Here is a 17,608-nt window from a genome sequence, read left to right as displayed (position 1 = left end):
GCAAAACTCTCAGACAAGGCCAATTAGTCTGACAGAAAAATACCTCCTGGCCCTGATTACGGCAGCCGAGAGCCTCCATAGCAAGGTCAAACACCAAACAACAAGATGAAACCAAGAGGGGGGGTAAGAAATAGGGGGGGAACCGGTGGTGCCAGTGAAGGGGTGGGCCACCTTTTATTTTCATGGAGTGGAGTCCTCTTTGGACTCCACCCCCCCCCCTCCAAAAAAGACCACCCCTGGGCTCACCTGCAATTAGTCAATTTGCAGGCAGGCTGAATCCAAGTCCCTCCGCCGGTGAGAGAGTGGGCTGGTCTCTTGCTGGTCTCTTGCTGACCAGAGCTCCAGGCAAAGAGAAATTCCCTAGGGGTGAGGCGTCAGGGGCGATGCCTTGGCACCAATGCCACACCCCAGAGGGGAGTGAGCAGAACTCGCCGCTGCCTTTCCCCTTCCACTCTCCCTGGTAAGGTCCACCACACCACCCTGCTACTGGCAACAACAGTCCAGTCCCACCCAACACTAGCAAATTAAGTTAGGGTGAACCAACTTCTGCATTACAATGTTGCAGCCATTATAATGCTAGCAAATTGCTGTCAGTATTTTCCAGAGGTATTGCCGGTTGACAATAGCATCCGGGACCAAGCTGGCAAGATGTGATCTGCAATGCAATGAACCTGTAATTCAGATTGCACTGCTATGAAAGGGAGGGAGATGTCATGATGGCCAAGTGCCTACGTACAACACAGACTCATCACCAGCTTCTCACATTTTCCATTATTGCCAGTTAATCTCCTGAGCAGTTAGTGAATGAGACAGAATGAGCGCTTTTAGGAACATCAGTGTAGGGCAAAATGATCATCCAAATGTTAAGATCTGGTGCCTACAACTTCAGGAGCTAAAAGTCAGTCATTATGAAGGGGAATTGGATGGGTGGGGGGAGTGAAGAAAGGAAGGCTGATGATTCCTTGGCTAAAAGACAAACCTAGAATTTGCCTCGGATGCCTTGATTAACCAAAAGCTACTTGCTGTGATCTAGGTCCACATTTCAACAGGAGTTCATCTCTAGTTCATATTTTAAAACAACTATTCACGATTCATGCTTTATGTGAAAGTATATAGCATCTTCCACTGAAACGTTAAAATAAGGTGAGGAACCAAAGCTACTTCCAAACAAGTTGCTCCTGGTGTTACCCAATCACTGGGCTTCTTTTGGCTAGAAGAAGAATTGTGTTTAACTCTCCACATTCCTGGGCGTATTCACCCTTTTATGTATACATTCTGCTATGTCATACCCAGTGCTGAAGATGAGGAACAGGAAGGTCCAATTCACCTGAACAACCACTAGAAGCAAAGCACTCATTCACTCTAATCTTTGCAGTGGACACCATTTCATTGCCCTGCAAGGAATGGCTTGCATCTGGATCTGGCAAACTATAATGCTTAAAAAATAAAAGATTGGGGAACCCTTTCCATGTCATTTCAGCAAGGTGGTTTATTGTGGTAACTGGACAGATTTTTTCCCCCTGATTTATTATTTAAATTGGTATTGCGATGTAATAAAATAAAAAGAGCATATCAAAATAAAAATTTAAACAGTATTTTAGTGCTATTTCCAACTAGATAAAATCCACACTTCACATTAAATAAAAGTTTTAAAAAACAAAAAAATGCTAAAATGGTTATGGTGCCTGTGTGCTGAGCTGTTACTGGTTCAGCCACCGGGTATATATCCAAGCCTCCCACTAACTCCTGCCCTTCAAATATATGCATAGAAGAGTATCACTAATGGTATCTACACCAGGAGAGATTGTACTATTCTTCTGGTAGGGAAAATACAGGATAACAACAATTGGACGATGCGTCATATGAATGCTCTGTACAAAATGAGCTATCTAAACATTGCAATCCCAGGCTAAATGCCTAGTATGGAAACAGCTCAATCAGCTAAGAAGGGCCAAAAGCTCTCAGTGTTGCCTGAGAACTGGATTCAGAACTACAGTGCCTTTGTTTAGTTTATTCTGCATCCAAGATTCAGGTTTTCAAAGACTCTGGAATTATCCATAAGAGAGCAAGAGAGGCAGGAACAGCACATAAGGACAGGGTGAGGGGTGAGAGAATTCCTGATTATGTCAGGAATAGTATCAAGTTATATGTCATGTTCACACACAAGTTCAGACACTTCCAGTGTTGAATCCTGCACCAGACACCGGTCAAACAGTTCATCTGTGCCGTAGTGGGGGGAAATGAATAAGACTGGGCCCAGTCTTATTCAACATCTTTATCAATGACTTGGATGATGGGCTTGAGGGCATCCTGAGCAAGTTTGCAGACGACACCAAATTGGGAGGGGTGGCTAATACCCCAGAGGACAGGATCACTCTTCAAAATGACCTTAACAGATTAGACAACTGGGCCAAAGCAAACAAGATGAATTTTAACAGGGAGAAATGTAAAGTACTACACTTGGGCAAAATAAAAATAAAAATGAAAGGCACAAATACAGGATGGGAGGCACCTGGATTGAGAGCAGTACATGTAAAAATGATCTAGGAGTCTTGGTAGACCACAAACTTGACATGAGTCAGCAGTGTGATGCAGCAGCTAAAAAAGCCAATACAATTCTGGGCTGCATCAATAGCAGTATAGCATCTCGATCAAGGGAAGTAATAGTACCACTGTATTCTGCTCTGCCCAGACCTCACCTGGAGTACTGTGTCCACTTCTGGGCACCGCAGTTCAAGAAAGATACTGACCAGCTGGAACGTGTCCAGAAGAGGGCAACCAAAATGGTCAAAGGTCTGGAAACAATGCCTTATGAGGAACGGCTTAGGGAGCTGGGTATGTTTAGCCTGGAGAAGAGAAGGTTAAGGGGTGATATCATAGCCATTTTCAAATGTATAAAAGGATGTCATATAGAGGAGGGAGAAAGTTTGTTTTCTGCTGCTCCAGAGAAGCGGACACGGAGCAATGGATTCAAACTACAAGAAAGAAGATTCCACCTAAACATTAGGAAGACCTTCCTGACAGTAAGAGCTGTTCGGCAGTGGAATTTGCTACCAAGGAGTGTGGTGGAGTCTCCTTCTTTGGAGGTCTTTAAGCGGAGGCTTGACAGCCATATGTCAAGAATGCTTTGATGGTGTTTTCTGCTTGGCAGGGGGTTGGACTGGATGGCCCTTGTGGTCTCTTCCAACTCTATGATTCTATGATTCTAATTCTTTTGCATGCTCTCTCTTGGACAAAGCTTGCACCACCTGAAATATGTTCTCTCAGGAACTACAGCCAGCCCATCTAGATCGATTATAATGGAAAGGACAAAGATATGGCCAAGGCCACCAAGCTAGATTTCTCTTTGGAAACTTGTCAGGAGAGTTTCTTGGGGAATGCATATGAACAGAGCCAGAGACATTGATAAATTTCTCTTCTGAACAATCAATAATAATAAAAATTCTCTCCATCCTATTCAGGCTTCTGCTGTGGACACAAGGGCCATAATTACATTGTCAAAAATTCAAGTTACCCCAGCTGACTGAGACCTCCTTTAAACCTGACATGTGATTGGCAGGCAGTTTATGGGGAGTGGGGTCTGATTGGCAGGGGAGCTGGGTAAAGCCAAAGGCAACAGGGCAATTTCCCCGTCTACTCCGACCACCCGAGCACAGGACTGCCACTTGGAGAGAATTCTGGGAAAACCCTTAGTCATATTAACATATCAAAGGAAGAAGCTGACAGGCAGTTACTAAACAATCAGGATTCAGCCCTTGCTATAGAACGTTTCCTCCCAAATTTTCTGTTTGGAAGGAAAATAAGAAATCAAATTACATTCAATCCTGTCTACTCAGACAGCTGATTTTCCTCCACCTCAAAAGCCTGTTTGTTTAATGATTTAGATCTGCTCTAGCTATACACGTTTATTTCAAAACTATAAAAATGTTGACAAGCACTCCAATTTGTTTCATACTACAAGCTAGGTTGATGCTATATTGGAACCAGGAAAATGTGTTTGTATTTGACATAAGCAGCATGAAGGCAGAAAAGTATGTGTTCTTTTTTTCCATCTTATTTATAGAGGCTCAACTGCATTACGACTAAATGCTGGATTACATGCTTTGAGTGAAACTTAATTGTACCCATGCACTGGAAATGCGCCTCGGACAGGAGATGGGATGGCAAGCCCAATATTTCTTGCATAATTGCTGAAGAACTGAAACCAAAAGATGTTTCCTATAGAATGGGCAAGGCCACCCGGTTCTTCTCCCTTACCGACTCTTTTTGATCACCCAGTCTACTCTACAGCCATGGACATGACTAGAAATAGCCATTGGTATTTCATGTGGATGTTCTGTCTTTTTACGGCACCTAGGTCAAATGCTCTGGAGGCAAGGTCCTGTTGCCTTCCATACAAATGCTTCTCCTGCTAGCATTGGGCACTAGTAAAATCCAAGCAGAAAGAAAATGCTAGCACTCCATAGTTCTGGCAGGTCATCAATCGGGAGAACAAGCAAGACCAATAAAAAATGTTGCTCTGCACCTCCACCCCTCTGAGAAAGTTCCTCCTCTTCAGGGCTCCTGTCAATGCTTTTCCGGCCTTGGGATGCGGGTCCATCGCCTTCTCTCTGCCTCCTGTACCATATCATGGTAGAAGGCTCGCATTTGGAGCTGGCTAGCACCCTTTGGTTTTATTATTTATTTACTTACTCCTGGAAACATCAGGGTTCCCTTGAGAAGGCCGACACTGCCCTCGTGTTTCTCAGTGACCTCATTCTGTCAGCACTCACCACTTGAATTCATTATCAGCAAGAGTGATGCTGCATATTAAGCAGTTGCCTAGGCAATGTAAATTGAACAGCCTGACCTTGGTGGAAAACAGAGACATCCCTCCAAGAATTCCGCTTGCGTAACTAGGCCTTCCTTTTTTGTGATGCTCTTCAGAGTAAGCAGCGACTATATTGCACCTTCAAGCATTCATGCGTGTTGGTTGTATTTAATTACGGTAATGTATTTTGATATGCTGTAACCTGTCCTATGACCGTATCATGAAGGGCAGGATATAAATTCTTAAATTAATGAATATAATATTTGGTATATCTTATTATACAAAAGAGAAGGATAATGAGAGACAAACCTGGGCACCGGTGTTACCATGGTGCCTAGATGGAGCACAGTAATTCAGAACTCACTCTAGACACAATGCAAAGCAGTGTACTAGTACAAACATATCAGGGTTTTGCTAAAAGGAAGGTGTCTACCCAAACTGACTTTGCCATATAAGCAAGGAAGTACTTAACTAATTGAGGAATAAAACAGCATTTTCAGAACCTAATTCACTTGTCTTGGCTCTATCCTAAGTAGAAAGTACATAGAAAGCTGCCTTATACTGAGTCAGACCACTGGAACTTGCCCGCATTGCCTACACAGGCTAGCAGCTGTTCTCCAGGATTTCAGGCAAGGAGTCTTCTGGAGCTGCTAGGAATGGAATCTGGGACCTTCTGTATGCAAAGCCATGTTCTACCACTGAACTCTGGCCCTTCCACTACAGGAAGCGGCCTTATCCTGAGAATAAGACCATCCGTACCTGGAGATGCTCTACTACGGCACTAGAGAGGGTGCAAATAATTCCTACACCGTTTTATAAGGGAGAGTGGATGTTCAGGGCTGCTGAAATATTCCACAGTTCTCTTTAAGAGAGATCTGAGTGCAAGCTATTTTAATCAACTGGAAAATATGGGTTTTGTTAATGCTGAGCATTTTTGAAACATCTAACAGACACAATTGTGGCTAAATCTCACCGTGCATAGAAAGGGTTCCGTTCCTCACAGCCAGAAATTTGGCCCCATATGGAAAGGATGCTGGAGAGTGCAAACTGCCCTGGAGGTGCAGGTGAGCTTTGCCACAGAAAGGCTGACCAGGAGAGCCAACCCGAAGTTCTCCTCCATCTGATACCAGAATGTAATGAGCATGGAGCTCTATTGGCCCAGGGCCAACAAACACAAGCTTGCCTCCTGAAACAGAAACAGCATTAACAATAATTAACAGTAGGAAGGTGTAGTCTCATCAACATAGCAGAACTGTCTTGTTCATTATATAATCTCCCCACTACCCCCCTGCCCCAACAAAGAAGGCAAACATTACAGTGGTACCTCGGTTTTCGAACGTCTCCATTGACGAACATTTCCGTTTTTGAACGCCGTAAACCCGGAAGAAAATGCTTTGGTTTTCGAACACGCCTCAGAAGTCAAAGATGAGTGCAATATCCTGAGACCTAGCTGTCAGCTATTTTGGGTTTTCAAACATTTCACAACTCAAACAGTCTTCCGGAACAGATTACGTTCAAAAACCAAAGTACCACTGTATCTCCAAAATTTAAAAAGCATGAAGCAGCTCTCACCAGGTCATTATGGGAGGGTTTTCAAAGACATGTCGGTAAAAAAGAAGCTATCTGCACCAACTCTGTCCACAATCCCCCTCACCCACAACACTGTGATAATCTGGTCTTTAAAAGTGAATTTTTACTTGTATTGGTTATGTTTTGTAGTTTATATTTAATAAAAACAACTACATTTTATTCCTTGTTCCACACTCTATACCAGGGGTGGCCAACTCCCAAGAGACTGCGATCTACTCACAGAGTTAAAAACTGGCAGTGGGTCCAGGTCAAAGTTGTCGAGCTTTTTTAAGGAAGAAGGAAAGGAGGAAGGCCCATTTTGGGGGGGTTCAGGTCAAAGTTGTCAAGTTTTTTCAGGGAGGGGATAAAATGTTGAGCTTTTTTTAGGGGAGCCACAGTTGTTCAGCTTCTTTGGGAGGAGGCAGTGATCTACCAGTGATCTACCGCAGATGTCCAGTGATCTACCGGTAGATCACAATCTACCTGTAGGACATGCCTCCTCTATACTATACCATACTATACATTTATTCATTTATTACAAAATCCTGAGCATAATGAACATAAATTTAAATACAAAGGCAAACTCTAACATACTTTGCTTTCAAACTTTTTCTTACCTGAAATTAGGACACTCATCGCTCCTGGGCCACTCATGTATCCCACGCCATGCTCTCACCCCGAAAAAAGTGGGGTGAGTGCATGGCATGAGAGCACAGCACCAGCACTCTGGGCTCATTAGAGGGTCATGTTGGAGGGCTGGACCTTCAGCTCTCTGGCGTCACCCTGCTCACAAGCACCAGAATCTTTTGGTCCAGCGCTCAGGCACAAAGACTCACCCTAGAACACCGGACCAAAACATGGGACATCCAGGAATCAAACAGAGACTGGGATTGGCTTCTGTGATTCCAGGACACCCCCACTTAAAACGGGGCAGTTGAAGGGTAGGCAATTTACATTGGGTAGTATATCAAACAGAAATGGAGATGTCATTGGACTCCCATTCCCATCAGTCCCTGGAAGCATAAACTATGGTAAGAATCATGGGAACTGCAGTTCCCTACATCTGAAGGGCCAAAGTTCCCCATCCCTGACATAAAAGATGTTTTCCACAAAGAGAAAGTTAACACCTTTCATGAGAGCAAGTCTCTCCAGGACCTCTGTGAAAATGGAACCAAGAGATTTTTACAACCCTGATTTACATATGAAATAAGGAGAAAACCATATTGTCAAAGAGCAAGAGCAGCATCATTTGATCTCACTTTTAACTCCCATGTTTCATCATTTGAGGCCGGTCAATTCCATATCGGATACTATAGGTTATACAGAGCCAAGTCATCATTTTACTGCACTGAAAAATAGCCAGAGTGCTATTTCAGGTTAGACTAAAGGGTGTGTGTGTGTGTCCAATATGAACATGAAGAATTGCAAGCCGATATGGACATGAGCAGCACAGATCAAATGCTTTATTTGCATTCTGAGGAGAATTTTGTAGCCTATATATAATTAGAACAGAAAGCAAACCAATTAGATTTACTACTGGAATATATGAGTGACCTTTTGGCCCAACTAAAAATGATATCCAGTGATTGTTGTTCTTTAGTCGTTTAGTCGTGTCCGACTCTTCGTGACCCCATGGACCATAGCACGCCAGGCACTCCTGTCTTGCACTGCCTCCCGCAGTTTGGTCAAACTCATGTTCGTAGCTTCGAGAACAGAGTCCAACCATCTCGTCCTCTGTCGTCCCCTTCTCCTTGTGCCCTCCATCTTTCCCAACATCAGGGTCTTTTCCAGGGAGTCATCTCTTCTCATGAGGTGGCCAAAGTATTGGAGCCTCAGCTTCACGATCTGTCCTTCCAGGGAGCACTCAGGGCTGATTTCCTTAAGAATGGATAGGTTTGATCTTCTTGCAGTCCATGGGACTCTCAAGAGTCTCCTCCAGCACCATAATTCAAAAGCATCAATTCTTCGGCGATCAGCCTTCTTTATGGTCCAGCTCTCACTTCCATACATCACTACTGGGAAAACCATAGCTTTAACTATACGGACCTTTGTAGGCAAGGTGATGTCTCTGCTTTTTAAGATGCTGTCTAGGTTTGTCATTGCTTTTCTCCCAAGAAGCAAGCGTCTTTTAATTTCGTGACTGCTGTCGCCATCTGCAGTGATCAAGGAGCCCAAGAAAGTAAAATCTCTCACTGCCTCCATTTCTTCCCCTTCTATTTGCCAGGAGGTGATGGGATCCAGTGATATGCTGCTATTAATCTTGAAAGAGGCTACCAGCAATCCTTTTCTTTCAGTAAAGGTAAAGGGCCCCTGACCATCAGGTCCAGTCGTGTCCGACTCTGGGGTTGCGACGCTCATCTCGCTCTATAGGCCGTGGGAGCTGGCATTTGTCCGCAGGCAGCATCCGGGTCATGTGGCCAGCATGGCTAAGCCGCTTCTGGCGAACCAGAGCAGCGCACGGAAACGCCGTTTACCTTCCCGCCGGAGCGGTCCCTATTTATCTACTTGCACTTTTGATGTGCTTTCGAACTGCTAGGTGGGCCGGAGCTGGGACCAAACAACGGGAGCTCACCCCATCGCAGGGATTCGAACCGCTGACCTTCTGATCAGCAAGCCCTATGTGTGAGCCAGTGTGAATCTCAGACAGGTGGGAGGAAGGCTACGGGAGAAAACATGTGAAAACCCTATGCTAAAGTGTTCATACCACTATGACTAAAACACAGTTTTGTAAGAAAAGAAAACTGAAAGTGTTTGAAGCTATATGGGGGGGGGGGAATATAGAGCCCATACAACCATTGTCAATGTATGTGATGAATGCAAGCCTACTTTTCAGGTGATGCTCAAAGTTCTATTCCACTTTAAAAGAAGGGAACACTGCTTTCCCTCATTGCCGTAAATTTTGTGGTTTTTTGAAAATCCAGCCACTTATTAAGAGCCAGAGTGCCAAATGAATAAACATAAGGAAAAAGGAAAAGAAATGACTGGGAAGGATTAAATTCAAACCCCTTGCCTGATTTAATTATAACACTTTCAAAGTTTACAAGCATTTGGGTCCAACTATGTCTTAACTGCTAGTTCTCTGAACCCATCCCTTCCTGCACTCTGTTAGTACAAAATGAATGTGCAGCTACTGCCTTACAGGGCTGGTTTTTTCCTTGTTTTTAAGCTGCCGCTCTTTCTTGCTTTCATAGCACTTGACCCCTTTTCTAAGAGCAGAAAAGAATGAATATTACTCAAGCAAGTGTTTGGGCTCCAGCTTTTCTCCTGTTTGTTCTGGCTCGCCAAGAAAGCAAGGAATATCTTACATATGACCTTAGGGTAATTCTGTAAAAAATATCAATGAACTATAGCAATGATGGCCTTCTTACCAAGCAAAATAAATACAATTATACCAAAAATAATCACTTCTATATAGTTACAAGAGAGACATTTTCCCAACGCACTCTTCCCCTCATACGAGGAAGGTAAAGAGAAACATCTTGAGGCTGATGGATGCTTTGAGAAACCATCAAAATCACCAGTCATCTCAAATAAACTTTAGTCTCTACTCCCAGACATTCCCCCTTTTAAAAAGAAAGAACTTAGTTGCTCCCAAGAGGAGGCTATGCTGCAAAAGCCTGTGAAATGTAAATGAAAATCGGCCAGGGAACATGCTAGCCTTGTAGGTATATAGCACAAGGGGCCACTCAGCCATTCCTTCTTTCCTGGGATTTTTTTGTTTTATTTCTGCTACATATCACTTGCGACTTTCTCCTGAACTGGCATCACTGTTAAGATTGCATACTTCTATTGGACACGAGAGACTACACAAAGCCACGTGTAGCAACCGTGTGCTTTTGCTGTACTCAAAATATAACAAAGTTAATGTTACCTAGGGGAGAGTCCCACAGAGGTAAAGGTAAAGAAAAGCCAGGAAAGCCTATCTAACAGTTAGCAAGACTTAAACCTTTGGAGGTTTGCTGTTGTGATAACGAAAAGAGAGGATGGTTTCAGAAAAGACTGGTGAAATTCCTGGGTGGGTGTTTGAGGCCAGCGATATGAATTTCAAGGAAAGTAAAAAAAATAATGTAGATGGCATTTGTTCTTCAGATGCCCCCTATATGAAGAAGCTCGAAGGGAGATCCTGGATCCCATACCGGTGAGCTTAGCAAGCCTCCCGGAAAAGCAATTATACAACCTGCTCTTGCTAGGCAAAGACCTGAAAATAACCAGGACGGTCGCCAGATTCTGTGCCCAGATATGCAGACACAGACTTTCTTCCCAGCCCGTCTGATTTTTTCCCTCAATGGCACCCCGAGCGAGCTAGGCTCAGCTTTCTGCAGCCACTATTTTAAGGGTTAAACTTTTAGCATTGTTATATAATTAATAATCTTCTTTTAAATCTTGTTCAAAGCCACTTTTATACATTATGCTCCTGGAAACTGTTTTTTCAAAGGGATCCGTTTTATTTTTATTTTTTATTTCATTTTACTTCTAAGAGCTGGTCCTCGACCGTAATAATTAATAAATAAAATAATAATAATAATAATGTAGATGAGAAATTCAGGACAGGAGGATCATGACATCAGTACCATACTTTTGTCATTAGCTATAACTTTGTGACTTTCTTGCATGCACTATATAGCAATTTTTGCATTACATTTATCCAGCTTGCGTTAAACCTGTTTTTTCATCAACTGCAGATCCACAGCACACTGGGGATACCAATTCCAGTCCCAGTTAAGCAAGGCATTTAAACAGGTGCTGGATTTTTAATATGCAGGTCTCCCATTAGAATTCATAGAACTCCATGTGTGCTTAAAGTCAAGCAGTGTATGAAAGCACTTTTCTGGATCAAAGCCTTCCTCCCACTCTGTGCTATACACAGGCAGATGCTTGAACACTCTCCGTCAGAAATCAACTCCCCAAACTGATGTCCATGTTTCTTGGCCATCTGCATGTGTGCCCATCTGTTCAGATGGCATGGGCTCCCTTGCAAGCTGCTTGGACTCCTTCCTGACAGTACCAGTGCCAAGCGAGGGGGATTGAATCAGCAGCTCGAATAAGGCATCTCTTCTGGAGGAAAACTGCTCCACATGCACAGAAATGAAACAGCATTGCATTCAGTGTGGCTAGTCAAATGTGGCTCGGTGTGCCAAAGGAAATAAAATGCCAGAGAGGAGGAAAGGTTATGACCATAACATGCAGGCATTTGTGCTTGCTCTGGAACTGCATTAATGACAGTGGGCATTCTGTATATTGGGGGAGGGGGCACCCTATGTATTACATAAATAATTTATTTGTATGGCCTTCAGAGAGATAAGAAACAGCAGTCCTGCAATGGGTCATAGCGAGCAATCACTTCCTTGTCTCCCCAATTGTTTAAGCAGTTACTCAGGCAACATCATTATTTGAATTCAAGAAACCCTTCAGTATTTGGAAACAGGTAAAAAGGTAAAGTAAGGTAAAGGGCCCCTGGACAGTTAAGTCCAGTTGAATTCATCTCTGCTTTCAGGCCAGCATGACAGGCCAGCAGACAGCTTTCTGGCTCATGTGGCCAGCATGACTAAACACTTCTGGTGCAACGGAACACCGTGACAGAAGCCAGAGCGCATGGAAACACCGTTTACCTTCCCGCCGCAGTGGTACCTATTTATCTACTTGTGCTGGTATGCTTTTGAACTGCTAGGTTGGCAGGAGCTGGGTCGGCAAGCAATGGGAGCTCACCCCATCGCATGAATTCAAACCGTCAACCTTCAGAAAATCCCAGAAGCTCAGTGGTTTAGACCACAGCGCATATTTATGACATCTGATCTGTAGAGGTCCAGGACTATTTCTAATTTCAATTGAAACGTTAAAGCTAAAACAACCTGGCTGGTTATTATACACAGGACCTGCTCTGCAACTTCCTCTGCAAGCAGCTGCTATGGGAAGAAGTGATAAATCAGTGTCCATATTTGAAAAGCCAATACAGTAAACCGATTGGCTAATGAAGGTACTACATTTCAAGATCTGGAGGAATGAAATGCAGGGGTGGTAAGAAATGAGGTGAATTAAGGCAACCATCAATCCACACTTCCCATGTGTGGAGTAGATTACCTGGCAAAGGTGGTATCTAAGAATCTGCATACAACATCTAGCACAACAAAGCTGTAATTGTTTTGGAGAGTTCCTAGAAAATTTAAGGGCTTCAATATTCTGAGAACGAACTGATGACTGCAACATCAAGTGACAATTTGCACCTGCAAATGAGTTAGTACATGAGTGATGTTGTCTCAACCGCACAGTTTACCCATTTCACTGCCAGTCATTGGGTTATGAGCAATGAGAAATCAAGAAATCAAGAAATCACACCAAAGCTCTTATTAAACTCCACCTGTGCCACTTCTTAGGCCGCTCAGCTCCATTGTACAAGTAGAGGAAATGTACTGATCAACCATTTTGCTAAAGCTTTGCAGAAGTGAAATGCAATTTCTTTTGTTAACAGAGCTAGGATTAACTTTCACTGATGCACCAGAGCATAGCTGCCAAGTTTTCCTTTTTCTCGCGAGGAAGCCTATTCAGCATAAGGGAAAATCCCTTTAAAAAAGGGATAACTTGGCAGCTATGCACCAGAGCTAACCCTAAGAAGGCTAGGATGAATCTTAGCAACTGCCAAAGATGCATATACGGTAATCAACTTTGTTGGCTAATAAGAGCTGTAGGAATCTCATGTGCAAGCTGTTGCCTCATCCTTAGCAGGTCTAGAAATAGATGTGTGCATCCTGTACTGAGTCACAAACCAGAATTTACAAAGCTCAAAGGTACTGAAAATCAAGCAATTGATATTCGATGGGATTTTCTTCCTATACCAACTGAATTCCATCTGAATGGCGAACAGGTATTTCCCCTATGTACATAGCTTTTCCAAGACTACGACAATCCTAGATACAACATATAAACAGAAGGTAAAGAAGTTTTTAAAAAGAAAATTTTCTACTCCCCTTTATTTGTAGTGATGTAAGAGAAATCATGGAGGCAATGCTTCCTCCAAATACGACACTCCACTGCTGGGTTAAATGTGCTGTTCAAGCGCTTGTCATGGAAGCCACTGGTTTGATTCTATTAACATTCAATGCATAATGGACTACCTGCATTTTGATTATGGACTAATCTATACTGGTGAGTTATGACGTTATAAATGCGTTTTAGAAATGTAACACCAGGGGGCGCTGTGCAGCAGTCAATGGGAAATTGCATTGAGAGCTATATAACATTATTTTTCTTAGCTTTTCTTTTGTGGATCAGTGTGATCAGTAGATCCAGGCTGCGTCTGTCACGCATTCATCCCTGCCCCCTGCTCACCCACCCCAAGGGTAGACAATGTGGTGACCTCCATATGTTTGGCACAGCTATTCTCATAAGCGTGGACAATGGTAGGGGTTGGTGGGAGAAGGTCCGCCACTGTTTGTGACTGAGTGACGATTTGAATTGGGGTCTCCCTGGTCTTGCTCCAACCTTTTAATTCTTCCGGCATGCAGCAGTGCAGAGCAAGGCAGAGTTTCCTCACCTTCCAGATACGTTTTAGAACATGCACACACACCACCGTTGCCTTTTTACACAGCACACGTTGCTGGACGTGTGTGAACTGGAGCCGTTCTCTGAGAAGCACAACCAGGTCCAATGAGAAATGCAACAGTTCATATCAAACCAGCTCCTTCTGCTCTAGGCAACATCATTTCAGCCAGGAGCACAGGCAGTAAGAGCTTGTGTATGCGCTCGGGTGTAACACCTTTGCTCCTCTGTGGCCTCTCCCACCTCAAGGCATAGCCACACTGCAGGAGTGGGCTTTTTGGTTTGTTTCTGTTTTACTGTGTATTTTGTGTTCTCGTTTTGTATTTTTATGCTGTGAACGTTGGATGAAGGGCGGTATACAAATTTAATAGAGGAGGAGGAGGAGGAGGAGGAGGAGGAGGAGGAGGAGGAGGAGGAGGACCCCAGCAAGTGCTAAAGGCCCCCAAAGAGCCTGTGCTCACTCTGACTGCTTGGACTCCTGATTATTCTTTAGACATTTCTCCCATGGTGGCACCAACTCGCTTTCTCTCTCCCACCTTCTCCTTTTCCCACTGGATCTGCTTCTCCCTCACCCGCTGCTGCTAGTCCCTGTTCTCAACTGCCACTATGCCAGAGACCATTGCAATTGAAACAATCACACATTCTTCCCCTTACTTCCATTCCCCTGTTGCTTACCTGATCCTATTTTAGATTGGGACGCGGGTGGTGGTATGGTCTAAACCACAGAGCCTAGGGCTTGCCGATCAGAAGGTCAGCAGTTCGAATCCCCGTGACGGGGTGAGCTCCCATTGTTCGGTCCCAGCTCCTGCCCACCTAGCAGTTCGAAAGCACGTCAAGTGCAAGTAGATAAATAGGGACCGCTCCGGCGGGAAGGTAAACGGCGTTTCCGTGCGCTGCTCTGGTTTGCCAGAAGTGGCTTAGTCATGCTGGCCACATGACCCAGAAGCTGTCTGCGGACAAACGCCAGCTCCCTCGGCCTATAGAGCGAGATGAGCACGCAACCCCAGAGTCAGACACGACTGGACTTAACAGTCAGGGGTACCTTTACCTATTTTAGATTAGAATATCATGCATGTAGATGGTGCTAAGCCACCGTAATAGTAGCATTATACAATTCTAGAAACGCATAGCCTTGGATTAGGGGCATCTTACCGATGGAGGTTAGTGGCGTGGGGGCGCCAAGTTCTGGAGGGCGCCAGGGAAGAGGCGGAGGCTAGATGTGGTGCCTCCCAGCATCAACTCGCCGCCCTCGCCATGCCACGCCGAAGCAGCACTGCACCCGGAGCCTCCGTCTGCCATGGCCACCGCGGCACAAAGCTGCCAGCTGAGCCGAGAGGTGCCGCGTCCAGCCTCCGCTAAAGGAGTCCCACTAGAGGAGTCGCCCTCCAGCCGCTGCCCACCTCCTCCAGCCCTGCTGGCAGCACCATCCTCCCTTAAAAAAAAGGTGGACAACCTTGGGAAAGGGGGGGGGCGCACCGGAGGGATCTTTGCACCGCAGCGCCGGATATGCTTAAGAGGGCCATGCCTTGGATCTTAAAATAAGTGTAACTTAAGGAAATTCCTGGAAGAAGGCTTCCTTTCCTTTGCCCAGTGCCACATTGGTCAGAAAAGCCCCCTTGCCCCCTAGAGAAGCTTTTCAGGGGTGGCATGGAGAAGAGAGGAAACTTTCCCCACATGAACTTCCTTAAGTTTATTTATTTTTAGGTTTCAACATGAATTCTGCACACTCGACTCAGCGGCAGCTTCTTAGCGAGACCATTGCCGTTGTTACTGCTTCGTGTGCAGGTGTATAGTGAAACAAACCAGGAAAGTATCTCGCCCCTCGAGCAGAACTGAACAATCACACACAGAAAATAAGAGGTTGAAGTGTTAATAAAGCAACAGAATAAAGCAAATGAATAGATGCAATTTCCTTCATATGTGGTGGGGGGGGCAGGAGAGGAGAGGACGGAATTTGCTCAGACCTTTGACATGAAGCAAGTTAAGGATGCTTGTGCTTGTATCCAAGAACAAAGTCTGGCCTCTTTCTACTGTGACGTTATCGCCATCTTGTGGTTGGTACCCAGTAAGCCAACTGGTGTTCTTTGACCAGAATCCACAAAATTTAAGAGGGAGGGTGCTCTAAAAATAAAACAGAAAGCAAAAAGGTTAGCAATGCAAACTTTTTGGGGAGAAAACATGTTCCGCTAGGTAGATCGTGGGATGTTTCTTTGGCGCGCCCTGTCCTCCAGCTGATGCAGTCATAAAGTCAAGGCCAAGGGAAGAAGTATGAGTGTAAGATTCTTAATCTCAAGGCCGTGGGGTTCGAGCCCCACATTGGGTGAAAGCAGTGCTTTTTTCTGGGGGTACTCAAAGGTACAGAGTACTGGCACCTTTTTTCTAGAAGGAAATCACTGGGCAAAAGATTCCTGTGTTGCAGGAGATTGCCCAAGATGATGTTCGTGGTCCCATCCAACTCTACAGTTCTATTATTCTACTAGCTGGCCCTGCCACGCGTTGCAGTGACTGCCCCCACCCTGTCCGGATCCATGACCTATTCTGTTCCTTCCTCCCCCCGCCCGGCTCATCCCTGTGAATCCCCCAACTCCCTCTTCCCCCCAGCCCCCACCCAGGCGAGTCAGTACCTCCATTCAGCCTAGTCTGTAAAGGCTTCAGCCTAGGAGGAGGAGGAGGAAGAGGAGTGGGTGGGATTATGGCAATATTTGCCGTCTGTTCCTTTGATGTCCACTTGAGGGCAATATATTTTGCTTTTTTAAAGAAAATCACATTTTAGGTGTGTTAGGGGTGGAATCTTAACAATTCCAGTAACGCTTGCCAGTAACGCATGTGAAAGTGATCTAGGGGTCTTAGAAGACCACAAGCTTAACATGAGTCAGCAGTGTGGTGCAACTGCAAAAAAGCTAATGCTATTCTAGATTGCATCTACAGAAGTATTATTATCATTTTTATTTACATTTGTATACTTCCCATTACCTAAAGATCACTGGGTGGTTCACAACCTAAAAATACGGAATTTAGTACAGTAGACTGTCAAGATCAAGGGAAGTCATAGGCCTGTTCTATTCCACCAAACCACACCTGGGGTCCTGTGTCAAATTCTGGGCACCTCAATTTAAGAAGGAAATTGACAAGCTGGAAGGTGTGCAGAGGAGAGCAACCAAGATAATCAAGGGTCTGGAAACCAAGTCTTATGAGGAGCAGTTAGGGGCATAGCTGCCAAGTTATCCCTTTTTTAAAGGGATTTTCCCTTATGCTGAATAGGCTTCCTCGCGAGAAAAGGGAAAACTTGGCAGCTATGGTTAGGGGAGCTGGGTATGTTCAGCCTAGATAAGAGGAGGCTGAGAGTAGATATGACAGCCATCTTCAAATATCGCAAGGGCTGTTACTTTCTGCTCAGCGGAGAGGGAAATGGGCTAAGTAGGGAGAAGCTAAATTAGGAGAAGCCACAACTGAGAAGCATAAAGTCTGCAAATCATCTTCAAAATTGCATTGTGGGTGATGTGGAAAAGTTTGAGAACATCACCTAACAATTGCTAGTTACTAAATAACATGTAATCCTATTTCTTTCTAGTGTTTAGTAAAATACTGGATGAAGGGGTGCTTTTGTTTATCCTAAATATTACTGAGAGTTGGTTTCAACTTCTGATTCCTGTCGGTTATTTCCACCCCCACCCCCGCTCCCTCCCCCACACACCA

The 17,608-nt window shown here is 44.5% G+C and overlaps 1 protein-coding gene across 4 annotated transcripts in view; it reads right to left on the bottom strand.

Annotated features, from left to right (window-relative positions):
* Positions 1-17,608, bottom strand: part of PKHD1 (PKHD1 ciliary IPT domain containing fibrocystin/polyductin) — a 248,505-nt gene that overhangs the window by 143,593 nt on the left and 87,304 nt on the right. For all 4 annotated transcript variants that reach the window (XM_060272305.1, XM_035110412.2, XM_060272303.1 and 1 more), the window contains 2 exons: positions 15,877-16,033; positions 5,784-5,996 (listed from right to left, as the gene is read on the bottom strand). In XM_060272305.1, coding sequence (XP_060128288.1) covers positions 5,784-5,996; positions 15,877-16,033 — 370 coding nt within the window. The remainder of the gene's footprint in view (positions 1-5,783; positions 5,997-15,876; positions 16,034-17,608) is intronic.

The sequence above is a fragment of the Zootoca vivipara genome, chromosome 3, assembly GCF_963506605.1.
Source record: "Zootoca vivipara chromosome 3, rZooViv1.1, whole genome shotgun sequence".
NCBI classification, from domain to species: domain Eukaryota; kingdom Metazoa; phylum Chordata; class Lepidosauria; order Squamata; family Lacertidae; genus Zootoca; species Zootoca vivipara.
This window is presented reverse-complemented; position numbering and strand designations above follow the sequence as displayed.